Raw genomic sequence first — 14,018 nt, forward strand, 5'->3', positions numbered from 1 at the left:
TCAGCATGGCCGGACAAGCGGTGTGTCGGTGCGCGCCCGGGATCTGAACCCGGGCTGCCAGTAGCAGAGCGTGCGCACTTAACCGCTAAGCCGTGGGGCCGGCCCACCAAGCTTTTGCTCTTAAAAGTAATGCTGCGGTGCGTAGCTTTGTCCTGTGTTTTATATATTCGTGGAGGGGTGTCTTCAGAGTCCGTTCCTTGAAGAAATATTGCTTGGACAATGGGTAGATATGTAATTTTAGTAGATAGTACCAACTTCCCTCCACTGAGGTTACACCATTTTTCAGTCTCACAGCGCATAGAAGAGAACGCATTTCTCAATAATACGGTGTTGTATATTTGGAAGTTGCTAAGAGAGAACAACTTACAAGTTCTCGTCACAAGAAAAACACATCTGTAGCTGTGTGAGGTGGTGGATGTTGACTAGACTTATTGTGGTGATCTTTAGCAATACGCACAAACATTGACTCACTATGTTGCACACCTGAAACTAGTACAATGTTATATGTCAATTGTATCTCAAGAAATAAACTAATTTAATTAATTGATTAACTTAAGAAAGAGTACACATTTCTCTACAGACTCACTAGGAGTGTGTGTGCTCAGACCTTTGGATTTTTGCTCATCAGATGGCTGAGAAATAATATCAGTGTAGTTGTAATTTCCTCTGTCTTCCTTTTTGAGCTTTTTTATTTTTTCTGTATGGTGGTCGTTTCTCATTTGGTGAGATCGTGCTGCCGATACAGAGGGAAACGACACCCACCCCCCCGCCCCTTAACGAGCCCGTAGGCCCATCAGGGAGACAGGCGTCAAGACAAGTCCAAGTCGTGTCCTTGCTGTACGAGTATGTACTGCGAAGTGGAGACCAGAGAAGGAGTCACCCGTCCTGCAGGACGGGGGGCAGATTGGGTGTCACCGGTGAGGGAGGACTCGAGGGCTTCTTGGGGGAAGGGGGGTGGGGACAGGGCAGCAGAGCAGCCTCGGTGAGGGCCTGGACAGGAGAGAGTGGCGCTGGAGGAGGGGCCGCTGTCTGCACGTGGGACTGGGCAGAGATCAGCTGGCGGGGGCCAGGTTGGGGGAGCGCAACCCCAGGGTAGAATGCAGCTGAGCCTTTCCTCCGAGGGCGGCAGCACCACGGGGTAGTTGAATGCGGGGCCACAGTCACATCTGGGTTTTAGGAAGGGCATCTGGCAGCTCGTGGAGGGTGAAGTGGAGAGCCTGATGGGGAGGTAGGTTGACAAGTCAGGACTTGGTGGTAAGCTCAGAGGACCTTCGGAGGGGGAGGTCAGCCAAGCCTGGGAGGGAGCCGGGGAGCCGGGCTGCAGGACCCCTCAGAGGGGCCCCCTTCTTTGCCCTCCACTGTGTCTGTGGAGGGAGGTGTCCTCTTATGGAGCAAATCACATCTCCCTGGAGGTGCCGCTGCCCCCCCCGCCCCCGCTGGGTGGGAATGACGCCCTTTCCACAGACCCTAAGCACTGCTGTTGTGCACCAGGGGAGGCCCTGGGACCCTCAGCGCAGTGGTCACCCTGGGCCAAGAGAGCTCCCTGTAAAAAGTGATTTCAATTCATTCTTTGTTTATTGGGTACGTTCAGGACTGAATATTCACTCGTTCGTTCGACAAGTGATGATCGAGCCCCTGCTCTGAGCCAGGCCCTGTTCTAGGGCCTGGGACACACGGGCAGAAAGGCTCGCCCTGGAGTTTGTGCCACCGCAGAGGGTGCGGGAGATGCGGGGCGTAAACGGTGAGGGAGAGGGCCCGGCAGTTACGGCCGCCAGGACACCTGTCTGTGCAGCCGTGGGTCATCTGGTGTAGTTCTTTTTAGGATCGTTTTATGCTTTTTAAAACAACATGGCTGTGGGGGCCAGCCCCGTGGCCGAGTGGTTAAAGTGCTGCGGGCTCCGCTTTGGCAGCCCAGGTTTGCGGGTTTGGATCCCAGGTGTGGACCTTCACCGCTCGTCAGCCATGCAGTGGAAGCGTCCCACATACACAGTGGAGAAGGACTGGCACGGATGTTAGCTCAGGGACGGTCTTCCTCAGCAAACAAACGTGGTTGTGATCAAACTCTACAGTCAGTTTTGTACCCAGCTCTTTGTAAATCCTGCTTTAGGGACCCGCGTCAGGTCCCACGTACGGATGCACCGTGTTTCCCTGACCAGCCTGTGGGGTGGATGTCAGGTTGTTGCCGGTGATTTGCTGTGATAAATAGTAGTGTGATGAACAGCCTCCTGTGCACAGACGCGTTTCTCTCCTTTCTAATCGGATCCTCAGGCCCGATTCCAGGTGGGGAGTCCCGAGTTCAGGGGCTGCGGGTCTTCTCAGGGCTTTCTCCAGACTGTCCTACAAGAGGCAGCTCAGCTTACACACCCCAGCAGTGTGTCAGAGAGCAGGGGCACGATTCTCCCCAGAGCGCTCGCACGCTGTGGATCTTGACGACAGCTTGGGGGGTTGCAGGTGGGCAGCCGGAGTTCCCAAGGGGCACGGGGCTTGCCTGTCCTCCGAGGGGCTGCTCCCCAGTGGGCGAGGCCCTGGCACGCGTCTCCCAGAGGAACGCTGACTCTTTTTTCCCCCACAGCCTGTGGACCCCTCCTCTGTCGCCTTGGTTACCCTGGGCTCCTCAAAGGAGATGCTGTTCGAAGGAGGTCCTGGACCCTGGGTCCTCGAGCCTTCCAAGTTCTTCCGGAACGTCACCTCCGAGGACATGGACAGCATCAGTCTGGCTCTCTTGGGGCCCCCTGCCTCCCGGAATTACCAGCGACACGGGATCCTTGTGACCTGCCGGGCCTTGGGCGAGCAGGTAAGAGGGTGGCCACCCTTAGCTCCACCTTGCCCGGAGGGCCGGGTGGAAAGTCTCGTTCCCCGAGTACCCTGCTGTGCCCGCAGCACCATTTTATGTAATCTTCAGAGTAACCCTGAGAGGTGGCTGCTGCTGTTGTGCCCGCCTCACAGACAGGCAGACAGGCTCGGCGAGGTGGGATGGCTGAGTGAGTATAGCAGGCTGACAGCGCAGCGGTTGGGACCCCTGTACGCGCTGCTTCGGTAGAGCTCGCCAGTCCTGGCTCCCTTCCACTCCGGTGCCCTCTTCTCTCTCCAGGCTTCGGCATTCCCCACTACCAGGTCGGGGGTGGGACGGGGTCCGGGTCACAGAGTCAGGTGCCTCCAGGGTCAGGCGAGTGTCCTAAGTGAGGGAGACCCCAGGCCCAGGTTTGGCAGATCTTTTTGGTGTTTCAGGATAAGCTGGGAATCCCAATATTGTTTTCTGTGAAGTCTCTTGATTTTTGTTTTTTTCAATGCTGAAAACCAAAAAAATTAGGAGACAGTGGACCAAACAAAACGTGTGTGTGACCTGGAGGCCCGCAGGGCTGGAGTCTGCTGCAGAGCAGCGACTTGCCTTCAGGTCCCCGTGCCCGGCTCTCCTGAGGCTCGGGGTTGAGCGCTCCTGTCACCTGTGGCAGGGATATGGCCCTCCGCCCCCAGGGTGCCCCGGGGCGGGGAAACAAAACGCAAGGTGGGAGGACAGCAGGCGTCAAGAGAGAGGAGAGCACTGTTCCTTTGGGGAAGTGGAGAGTATCGTCGTGTGTGCAGAGAATGGCCACTGATCTTGAGACGTGCACGCCCGCCACCCGGGCGCCCTTTGGAAGCTGGCCACACCAAGATTGTCTCGACCTGAGCAGAAAAGATGCACAGTGACAGGCCCGCTGCCCACTGGCTTTGTGTTTTTTAAAACAATTAAAGAATAAGAACAATAAATATATACTAGTAAACAATACCACAGTGAGAATAAACGTAGGAATGCAGTTAGAGACGTTTCTTCCCCCTGGCTTGTCTCGGTCGTCTGTGTCCCTCCATGGGCTGGAGGAGCCGGACCCCCAGCAGGGTCCCCTCCAGGGTGCCTCGCTTCCCCAGGGCGTCGGGTGGAGGCAGAGAGCCTGCAGGTCAGTGAGGCAACTGCCCCTTCTCCTGCCTCGTGGTCAGGAGGGGTGGGGGTCTCCTGGACTGGACCCTTCTGTCCTACAGAAGGTGGGTGTCATTGAGGGGCCTGGGGGCACTCCCTCAGGACGGGCCATGAGCCGCGGTGCTCATAAAATGAGGGGCCGGACTTGCTTTCTGAGGTCCCAGCTCTACAAACCAATGTCAATTTCCCTCTTGCTTCTCGCACCTTTAATTTCCGTCTCTGCAGCAGAGAGCCAGGTGAGTGGGGGCCGGCGCCCAGGCCATGGCTCCAGCACGTCACCTCAGGCCTCGCCCTCCGTGGTCCCTTCCCTGGCCCATCCCCACCGGTCTCAGGCCATTAGCGCACACTCTCCCACACCTGCGCCTCATCGTGAGGCATGTTTCCAAGTCAGTGTAATTCCTCATTTAAAAACCCACAGGCTTGGGGCCGGCCGGTGGCGCAGCAGTTAAGTGCGCGCGCTCCGCTTTGGCAGCTCAGGTTTCGCAGGTTCGGATCCCAGGTGCCCACCGACGCACTGCTTGTTAAGCCATGCTGCGGCAGCATCCCATATAGAGGAAGATGGATACGGATGTTAGCCCAGGGCCAGTCTTCCTCAGGATAAAAACGGCAGGATTGGCATCGAATGTTAGCTCAGGGCTAGTCCTCCTCACACACACAAAAAAAAAAACAACCCACAGAATTGTGAATTTGCCGATGCAACCGTGGGGTTTCCGTAGGTCCCAGGAGGCCACAGGGCATCACCTGATCCGCCTCTTCCCTGGGCCAAGGAGCAGGTGGTGGTTCTGGCTGATGTTTTTAGAGGGTACCAGGGGCTCCCCTTGGATGGTCTCTTGTATGTTGAGAGAGCCCTGTACCACGTATATGTCACAGGACCTCTGTAACCCCCTTGTGATGTGGAGATCATCATCATTCCCGTTCTACAGAAGAGCAAACTGAGTCCCAGGGAGCCAGGTGGCGAGGCTCAGCTCACGGTAGAGCAGGGCCTCAAACTCGGGGTGTCTGACTGCCCCTTCTGCTCCGCCAGGTCATCACCCTCTTGGTGGGGAACAAGCCCAGCATCACCAACCCCTTCCCCGCGCTGGAGCCCTCCGTGGTGAAGTTCGCCTGTGCCCCGCCCTCCAGGCTCACCCTCACGCCCGTCTTCGCCAGCCCCCAGCCGGACCTGTCGTGCCCACTGCTGCAGCAGAACAAGCAGGTGGGGAGCAGGGGGCTCTCGGGGAGGGTGGCGGGAGTGTGGTGATGGCGACCTCTCTCTGCTGTGCCACCTTGATCTGCACCCTCAGCCAGCCCTGCACATGGGTGCTTTTGTCCAAGTTTTACATACAGGGGCCCAAGACCCCCCATGGAGAGGTGAGGAGACTCGCCAGAGTCACAGCTGCTGGTGGCAGCACCCAGGGAAAGCAGAGCCTCCCCGACCCCGGACTCGGCTGCCTGTCTCTGTGTGGCACTTGGCAGTTTGTAAACATCTCGTCGTTTTCTTCTGTGGTTCGGGGATGATGAGATGGGGGCTTGTTGTCTGTGGACTGTGTGTGGTCAGAGCAGGCACTGCTGAGGAGAGGCGAGCGCTGCAGCATCCTCCACGGCTGTTTCAAACATAAATGTGGGGAGAGGAGGAAGGTCACTTGGGGGTTACTCTGCCGGCAGAATGCAGGTGGAACCCACAGGTCTGGTGCCCTGGGCTGGTGGCCAGTCCAGCCCTCCGCCCCTAAGACACTCGGAGACCACACGACTGAACGTGGAGGATTTGGAAGCCCTCCTGTGCAGGGTCGGGGTTATGAACACGCTTCCAGCCGGCCCAGCCCCTTCTCAGAGCGGGACACAAGAATTTTTCAGTCCTTCTCCAGCATGTGTTGCTGAGCACCGCCTCTGTGCCGGGCACAGCTCTAGTTTCAGGAACACAGCACTCAGGACAGGTGATGAGGTGACGGGAGACCAGGAGGCCCACAGATAGACAAGGTGTGTCAGAGTGTTGCCAGAAATACCGGGACCTTGTCACCGTAGCCAAATCAGTGAACACGACGACAAGGGATTGAGAAAAAGAAAGTAATTTTTTAAATTTTGCTAGCAAGGTGAGGACGTGAGAGGCCAGCGCCTCAAAACCCAGTGTCCTGCTGAAGTGCTGGTCCTAGGGTTCTTAAAAGGGGAATCCGTGGGAAAGAATGTGTTGTCAGGCATCTGGTGGGCAATTACCTGAGGGTCCCAGACATTCTGGCGCTGGGCCGGCTGTGTCTCTTTCTGTAGAGAAGGTCCAGCGTTCTGTTGATCAGTTTTCCGGCACCACCCGAAGTTGGCCCTGGGGAGAGGAAGGAAGCTGCTGCCAATTAACCATTCCCAACGTCACAGGGCTCTGATGGGGAGGGAGCTGTGGCTTTGCAGGGCGGTGCCCTCCCGCAGCCTGCGTGTGGCTGAGGTGAGGGAAGCTGCGGGTGGGTGTCCCTGGTTGTCTGCCTCCGTGAGGAATGGGGAGCTGTGGCTTTGCAGGGCGGTGCCCTCCCGCAGCCTGCGTGTGGCTGAGGTGAGGGAAGCTGCGGGTGGGTGTCCCTGGTTGTCTGCCTCCGTGAGGAATGGGGAGCTGTGGCTTTGCAGGGCGGTGCCCTCCCGCAGCCTGCGTGTGGCTGAGGTGAGGGAAGCTGCGGGTGGGTGTCCCTGGTTGTCTGCCTCCGTGAGGAATGGGGAGTTCAGCAGCAGGAAGCCAAGGAGCCGGGGAAGCTGCAGCTTCTTGATAGTTTCTGGACATCGTTTCCTGTAGCAAAGCTTCAGAGGACTGTAACTAGGCCGACTTCACTGTGAGCCCAGCGTGAGGCCGCCGGGGCTTTAACAATTCATAACCTCCCTTTGCCTTGTGAAATTCAGGGGTACAAAGGTCAAAAAAACTGAGATTTACATGTGAATGTAACTTGGAGAAGCAGGGAAAGGAGATGAGCGCTTTTGGCTTTAACCCCATATGTGCTGGGTTTAACACAGGGGAACTGATGCTAGGGCCAGCGGCATCCAGAGGGTGGGCAGTGCCCTGGAGGAAGAGAAACAGGGTGGAGACACTACCGGTGGAGGCCACTTCAGGTGGAGCCCGGAAGGGCCTCTGTGAGGAGGGCACATTCCACTTCAGGCCCCGTGGTCAGGAGATGCCCGCTGAGAGGAGCTGAGGTGAGAGTGCCCCAGGCAGGAAGAACAGCAAGTGCAAAGGCCCCGAGGCCAGACCGGGTCCCTGCGTCCCTGCTGCCCACCCAGTAGTCAGAAGAGTTGTGTGTGCCAGGAACTTCACCTGTGTGCCTCGTTCCCGTGTCACCGCGACCGTCTGCAAGGCCAGGGTCGTTTCACCCATTCGCAGGCTTGCCCATGAGGCTCAGAGGTGGGCAGGCTCCCAAAGGCATAACCTGGATCTGCCCAGCTCCAAGTGCATGCCTTCTCGGTTCTCCCAGCCCTGTAGTCAGCCCCCAGGCATGTCCAGCTGCTCTCCATCTTGGTGGCCAGCAGGGGTCCCTCACATCTCTGAGCCATCTCTAGGGTGAGCCTTCTTACCTTTCCATGGTTCACCCCACAATGGCTCAGTGATGGAACCTTTCTGAAGATGTTTCTGCGGCAGCCTCCCCAACCTGGGGCAAGGAGATGTGGGTGTTGGCGCCCCACTGGGTGAAGGAGGAGAGCTTTGTGGTTAGTGAAATGCATCTCTTTGAGGCTCTAGGGGAGACGCCAGACTCTACTGTCTGGGTTTCGGAACAATTGCGCATCCAGTGTGTGACTCTCGGCCTCCTGGTATGTCCCCTGCAAGTTTAGTTTGCCTTTTCCTCCCGCCGCCTTGGCGATCGATGGGGACCCTGTCTTCTCACTGGCTTTGCTGGTCTCTCAGCTCTGAGACGGACGGGCCTGTGAGCCCCTCCACTGCCCCGACGCTGGTCGCATAGGGTTGGGGCCTCTAGGGCGTCGTCAGCCTCGGAGCACTCTCCCACTTACCCGGCAGGGACGGGTAAGGAGTCGCCACCTTTGCTCCCTCCTGACAGGGGAGGAGACCCAAAGCTCAGAGCCTGAGCCCCTCGGGGGGCTCGTCACTGGGGAGCCGCATTCCCCCGAGCTCAGGCCTGGGGTCTGTGGCGGGGAGCAGATGACCGCCTTTGCCAAGCCAAATCTATGTGTGTTCAAGAAAAGCCTTTTTTCCCCTGACTTTGGAGGCTGTTGCGATGAATGTCCTGAAAGTTTTACATTTTAAATCACTTTTATGTATTTAGCAAATTATCCCTTGTAGAAGGAGTTAAATTGTGCTAGTCTGGAGTCTTCTGATAAACCTGGCCTGCTGGGTCCACCCTGTGTGAGTCTGGGAGCCGGAGAGCCGTTCCCGTGCCCTCGCGTCCGTAGGCCGCGTGTTGGGGACTGACGGCCGGGCTTGAATCTCGCCTGCTGTGCTGGCTGGCCTCCTTCGAGGGACAATGGCTTCCTAGAATTGTTGCCGAGGATAAATGTGATTGGACGTAGGGTGTTCAGGCTGGTAACTGTTAGGCTTTTTACATTATTCTCTGCTTAAACCCTGCCAGCAGTTCCCGTTCACCCAGAGTAAAAGCCTCGGCCCCTTCTGACCTGCAGGGCCTGGGTCCCTCCCGCCTGCTCCCTCCGTGCTGCGAAGCCCTTCCTCCAGGAGCACGCCCCACCGCGCCTGCGTGGATCTCTGACTTGCTGCTGCCTCTGGCTGGAATTCTCCCCTCCCGCAGCCCTCGACCTCTGTCTTTTGCCTCTTTCATTTCTTTATTCAGATGTTCCTTTCTTGGTGGGGCCTCTCCCAGCCCTTAGACCTCATCTGAGGTTTCACCCCCTCGATATTCCATGTTCCAGGTCCCTTCTCCCCCCTGACCCTGCCCCCAAGCACTTAACATCATCTCAGGACAGAATTTACATATTTATTCTCTTCCCTGTGAGTCTCTAGGACACAACCCCGCTCATGGTAGGAGCTCAGTCAATGTGATGGATGAATGAGCATGCGAACGAGCTTACTGGGCCTGTGTCCCTGTCTTCTGCCCTTGACTCTGGCAGGCTCAAATGCCTGGAGAAGCTGAGGGGGGCACTGCTGAAGAAAGGTGGGGTGCAGACCTGGAGAGCAGGTGCCCCTCCAGACTCAGCTCCGGCCCATTTGACCCCAGGCTAGCCAAACCGTCTCATTTTCAGAGAAGAAAAACAATGGGATCTGTGTGCATCTCCCCTGTCCTTAAATGCTGGCTGCTCCTGAGCGAGCCGCGGCCAGCCGTCTGTCGGCTGTGGCCTCTAGATCTGCCCAGGGTGTCTCTGGACTGAGAGAAGATGGTCAGGCAGCGGAGCGCGGCTGTGAGTTGGCTTGTGTGTGTTGTAGGTCTCGCTCACCAGGAAATGATGGACCTGGAACACAGAACTGCCCTGTGATCCATCAGTCCTGGGGTTCTGGAGCCGTCAGCTGACCAGGCATGGCCCCTGCGATTTATGGTCTCACTGGGGGCCCTTGAGAGAGAGATATCCCTGCCATGCACCCTGCAGCAGAATCAATTTAATTTTACACCTCTCCAAAGCCTGAGGCCACCCAAGACATATTTGCAGAGTAAATTATTGGTGAGGCCAGACGCCAGAGTGGAGCTGACCGGTCGGAGTGACAAAGTGGACCCACACTCCAGCCTGAGCCCGCTCCTCCGAGCAGGCCATCTGACGTCCAGCTCGTTGTGGTTGGGCACCAGTTGCGCCAGGAGATTGATCAGCCCGAGCTTGGAGCTCCACCCGACCCGTGCACTGGGGAGAGGCTGCACAGTGTCCGGGAGGCCTGCGGGCTCTAAAATCAGACCAGCAGAGTTCCACCCCTAAACCTGTGTGACTGTGGGCAAGTTACTTAACGTCTCTGAGCCTAGCCTCCCCATTTGTAAATTGGGGGTAATGTTATTGCCTCAGATGGCCGTGGGGAGGATCCAGTAAGCTTGTGAGCATGCTTGATGCACAGTGTTAATGTCCTTCCCTGGGAGAGCAGAAGGAAGGGAAGAGCGTTGGTTTTCCACCCAGGGTTGCATCTGGGGGAAACAGTGGGGCGTCCAGAATACACCCTTTGCTGACCCTGCCCAAAGTTACAGCTCCCCAACTTGTGTCCAGAATAATTATAAAATCCTTTGCATCTCTAGGTGATTGTGCTGACCTGCATTTAGAGTTTGCAACATGCTTTGGTCCAGTGTTCTCGGAGGCCAGCGAGCTAGAAGGACTTGGGGAGGAGCCCTCGTGGTGGAGGCGGGAGTTGGGTGACTGCATCAGTCAGGGCAGCCGAAGCGAGGCTGCAGTAGCAAACAGTCCCGAGGCCCGGTGGCTTCACAGAGCACAGCTTCACTTCTTGCTAACGCCGCATGTGCATCGAGCGTGGGCTGGGGACCCTGCTTCGTGTCATTCTCATCTTCCTCCAAGACCAGATGATGGAGCAGCTGCCAAGTTGAGCGTGGCCAGGTGCCACAGTGGAGAGAAGGCAAGCACGGCGGGTCGTGTTCTGACGGTTAAAGCTTCCCTTGGGATTCTCTCAAGTCACCTGTCACATTTCACTGGCCAGTGCAAGTGACATGGTCACTCCTAACCTCAAGGGCCAGAGAAGTACGGTCGTTCCTTCTGGACCCAGGCCTGATAGAGAACTGGACACGTCTGTGGACGTTGCTGACGACTGCCCGTTTCCCTGCTTGTGTATTAATTACAATGACCCAGGCTCTTTCCCTGATATGAAACAGAGTCCTGGGAGGTGGGTTCTGTTGTGATTCCCCCTTCACAGAGGGAGAAACTGAGGCTCCAGGAAGTCAGAGGCTTGCCTGGCTGGTAAGAGGCGGTGCTGGAGTCGAGCCCAGGCTGCGGGACACGGATGTCTTTGCACTTAGGGTTCCTGCTTCGCTGCCCACCCCACCTGCCCCGTGCCGTGCGGGCAGGGAGGGAAGGGGATGAGCCAGCGCCTGGAGGAGTGAGGCTGAGGTGGCACGGGCTCTAAGGGGGCGTTGCTCAGGGAGCGGGAGGTGAGGGAAGAGAAGCGGGAATTCAGGGTTTGGAGCTGAGTCCTGGTGGTGCGCCGCTGGGCCACTGCCCAGTTGGCTTAGGTTCATTCCTTCCCTTCCCTGGGACTCTGCTTCCTCACCCCAATATGTGGTGACAGCTCGCATGTCACCACGGTGTTTGAGGATTAGGTGAGAACTCGGCTCTGAAAGGAGCTTTGCAAACCGAGTGGCTCTGGGACATGTTAGGGGTTGTAACTGACATTCCTGGTAAACCACTTGAGGGAATGTCCTGGAGGGGCTGCAGTGGGTGGGGGGCAGGGAGGAGGTGGTAAGGATCTGGAAAGGTGGGTGCAGAGAGGAGGGAGAGCGCCTGGCTGGGGGGCAGCTCTAGGACAGAGTCTCGTGACCTCGGCCCTGTTGACATTTGGGGCCGGATCCTACCTCCTTCTGGGGCCATCCTGTGCATTGTAGGGTGTCCAGCGTACCCCTGACCTCTACCCACTGGATGTCAGTTGTACCCCCTGCAGTTGTGACAACCAAAAATGCTTCCAGACGTCACCAAAGCAAACCACACGTTGGGCCACCTGCTGATAGACCCACACAGGGGAATGCACGGAAAGCGTGTTCTTGTTCTTTCTTTCTGTCCTTCAGAAGGACCGTTTTGCACATTGTAGACGTGTCCCCGGCTGAGGACCGCAGGCTGGAGTAAGAGGCCGTGTTAGACAGGGCTGTGGGGCGCCTTGACGGCTGGGCAGTAGTGGGATCCGTTAGTGACTCACCCCCGCTCCCTCAACAGGACCCCGTGAGCCCACAAGGCAGCCGGCCGGGTTCGGGATGCACCGTGTGGTCAGGGTGTCCATGCCCAGTCCTGAGCGTGGCCACAGCGTCTCACTTTGGCTTCTTGCAGGTTCCAGTCTCCAGCCACCGCAACCCTCGGCTGGACCTGGCCGCCTATGACCAGGAGGGCCGCAGATTCGACAACTTTAGCTCTCTGAGCGTCCAGTGGGAATCCACCCGGCCGTTGCTGGCCAGCATCACGCTTGACCTGCCCATGCAGCTGGTGTCCCAGGATGACGGGAGTGGCCAGAAGAAGCTACACGGTGAGCTGGGGTGGCGAGCCCCCGGCCCAGGGCAGGGGGCCGGAGAGTAGTGACACCCAGACAGGCGGGAGGCGTGCTGAGGGGGCGGCGGCTGTTGGGGGCTGCTGTCCGGGACTCCCCTCTACCCAGGACTGAAACAGGGAGCATCGTGAGCTCGCCACACTCCTTTATGCTGCAGACACAGCCCGGGAGGGGGGAACTGGGATCTCTGTTTGCAGATGGGGAAGAGGCTCAGGCCCATCGCAGGTGCGTCTCAGTTCCCAGGTTGCACAGAGATCCACCTGGCTCTGAGACCTGGGCCCCTCTGAGCCATGCTGCCATCACACGCCCCTCGACAGCCAAGGGCGTCTCCTCCAGCTCATCTAAGCCACTCCGTGGAACCTTGCTCACGGCCGTGTAACTTATGGTGCATGCAGTTCAAACAGACTCAGTTATCTATTTGTAGGACAGAGAGATTTAAAACCGCAAATCAGACAGAGGGAGGGACTGCTTCACAGGGGCCAGTGGGGCAAAAATCCAACATGGGTGTCTCTTCTTGGACTCAGGTTTGCAGGCCATTTCGGTTCATGAGGCATCGGGAGCCGCGGCTGTCTCTGCCACGGCGACTGGCTACCAGCAGTCCCACCTCAGCGCTGCCAGAGTGAAGCAGCCGGTATCTCCCAGGGCCCACCGATGGCGGGGCCTCCTGCTTCTGCCCGCATTCTGCCCAGGTCCCCGTGTCCTGACCCTCGCTCAGCCGCACCCCTCAGTTCACCCCACTCCCTGAGTTGGGTGTGGTGGGCTCACCTGAATTGGCGTGCCTCCTCACGGGCCTCCCTGCCTCCAGTCTCCCCTACCCCACACACCCTGCACTCGGCTGATGGGAGGGATGCAGCTAAGAGGCCACGGGTCCTGCCGCCTCTCGGTGCCGGCACACACCTTCGGGAGCCCTCAGACCTTCACGCTGAAGTGTCCTCGTTGTCAGCCAGGGCTCGCCCATCTGGATCTTCTCCCCCACGGCCCTGACTTACAGACCCCCCGGGCATGCCCTGGTGCAGGCTGCCCCTTTGAACCCGCAGTTCCCACTGCCCAGAATGCCGTCCCTTCGCTCTGTCCCACCCTGTGGCCTCCTGTCTTTTTAGCCCCAGCTGCAGTGTCGGCCCCTCTGTGGAGCATGCCCTGAACCTGGGCACAGAGCAGCGGCTTCTCCCCAGGGCTCAGAGCCCCTTGTGCTCCCTGCTCTCATGGCGCAGACCCCACGTACACGCTTGTCCGTATACACGTAGACCACTGCCTGCTGGACCGTGCCTCCCCACCCAGCATCTCCCAGGGGCCCCAGGCAGAGGCACTATAGTGGGGGGCAGACGGATGCATCTAAGCTGGGCATGGGGAGGGTTCCCCAAGAATGGTCCTGCCCGGATGACACCCACCCCGTCGTCGGGGGGGGGCATTCAGCGTATGTTTTGGGTGGGGTGGAGGCAGCAGATAACGGCTGGAAAGGGAAGGTGGGGCCGCATTCCCAGGGACCCTACGTGGCAGGAGCAGGAACTTGAATTGTCTCCGGGTAGTGGGGAGCGGGGGAAGCTTTTGAAGAGGGTGTGACCTCCCCCTGGGAGCAGCACCGGGGGGGCTGGCTTGCAGTGGGTGCCGCTGAAGGAGGCATCATCCCTGTCCCTGATGACCGAGGCCCTCAGTAGTCCCGCTGGCACCAGGGATCCCCTGGCTGTGGGGGCCTCTCGGGCCGCCTCGCTGGGACGCGAACACCCCAGCAGCTCCCCGTCAGGGCCTCTGCACCATGCTCTCTGCCCGGTGGGCTTTTGTCTGCCTGTTGACGCTGCGCCTTCCCCTCCTTGAGTCCCTGCTCGCCTGAGAGGCCTCCTGAGAGCCACTGTCCCTCGCACACCTTTGTCCCCTTCCTAACCCACACTCGCGCTCTGCCTTCTTTCGTCGTTCTGTCCTTTTCCTTTCTAACCCTGCATTAGATTAAGTTTGTATCACCTCCCTGAGGGCACTTGCTGTCCCCAGGGC

The 14,018-nt window shown here is 58.3% G+C and overlaps 1 protein-coding gene across 8 annotated transcripts in view; it reads left to right on the forward strand.

Annotated features, from left to right (window-relative positions):
• The window catches only part of LOC131420539 (nuclear pore membrane glycoprotein 210-like), a 109,832-nt gene that overhangs the window by 55,636 nt on the left and 40,178 nt on the right, over positions 1-14,018 (forward strand). For all 8 annotated transcript variants that reach the window (XR_009223567.1, XM_058566669.1, XM_058566678.1 and 5 more), the window contains 4 exons: positions 2,573-2,794; positions 4,977-5,147; positions 11,819-12,011; positions 12,557-12,663. Coding sequence is in view for 7 of the 8 variants with exons in the window: in XM_058566669.1 (XP_058422652.1) it covers positions 2,573-2,794; positions 4,977-5,147; positions 11,819-12,011; positions 12,557-12,663 (693 nt within the window). In the remaining variant the exon portion in view is untranslated. The remainder of the gene's footprint in view (positions 1-2,572; positions 2,795-4,976; positions 5,148-11,818; positions 12,012-12,556; positions 12,664-14,018) is intronic.

The sequence above is a fragment of the Diceros bicornis genome, chromosome 2, assembly GCF_020826845.1.
Source record: "Diceros bicornis minor isolate mBicDic1 chromosome 2, mDicBic1.mat.cur, whole genome shotgun sequence".
NCBI classification, from domain to species: Eukaryota; Metazoa; Chordata; class Mammalia; order Perissodactyla; family Rhinocerotidae; genus Diceros; species Diceros bicornis.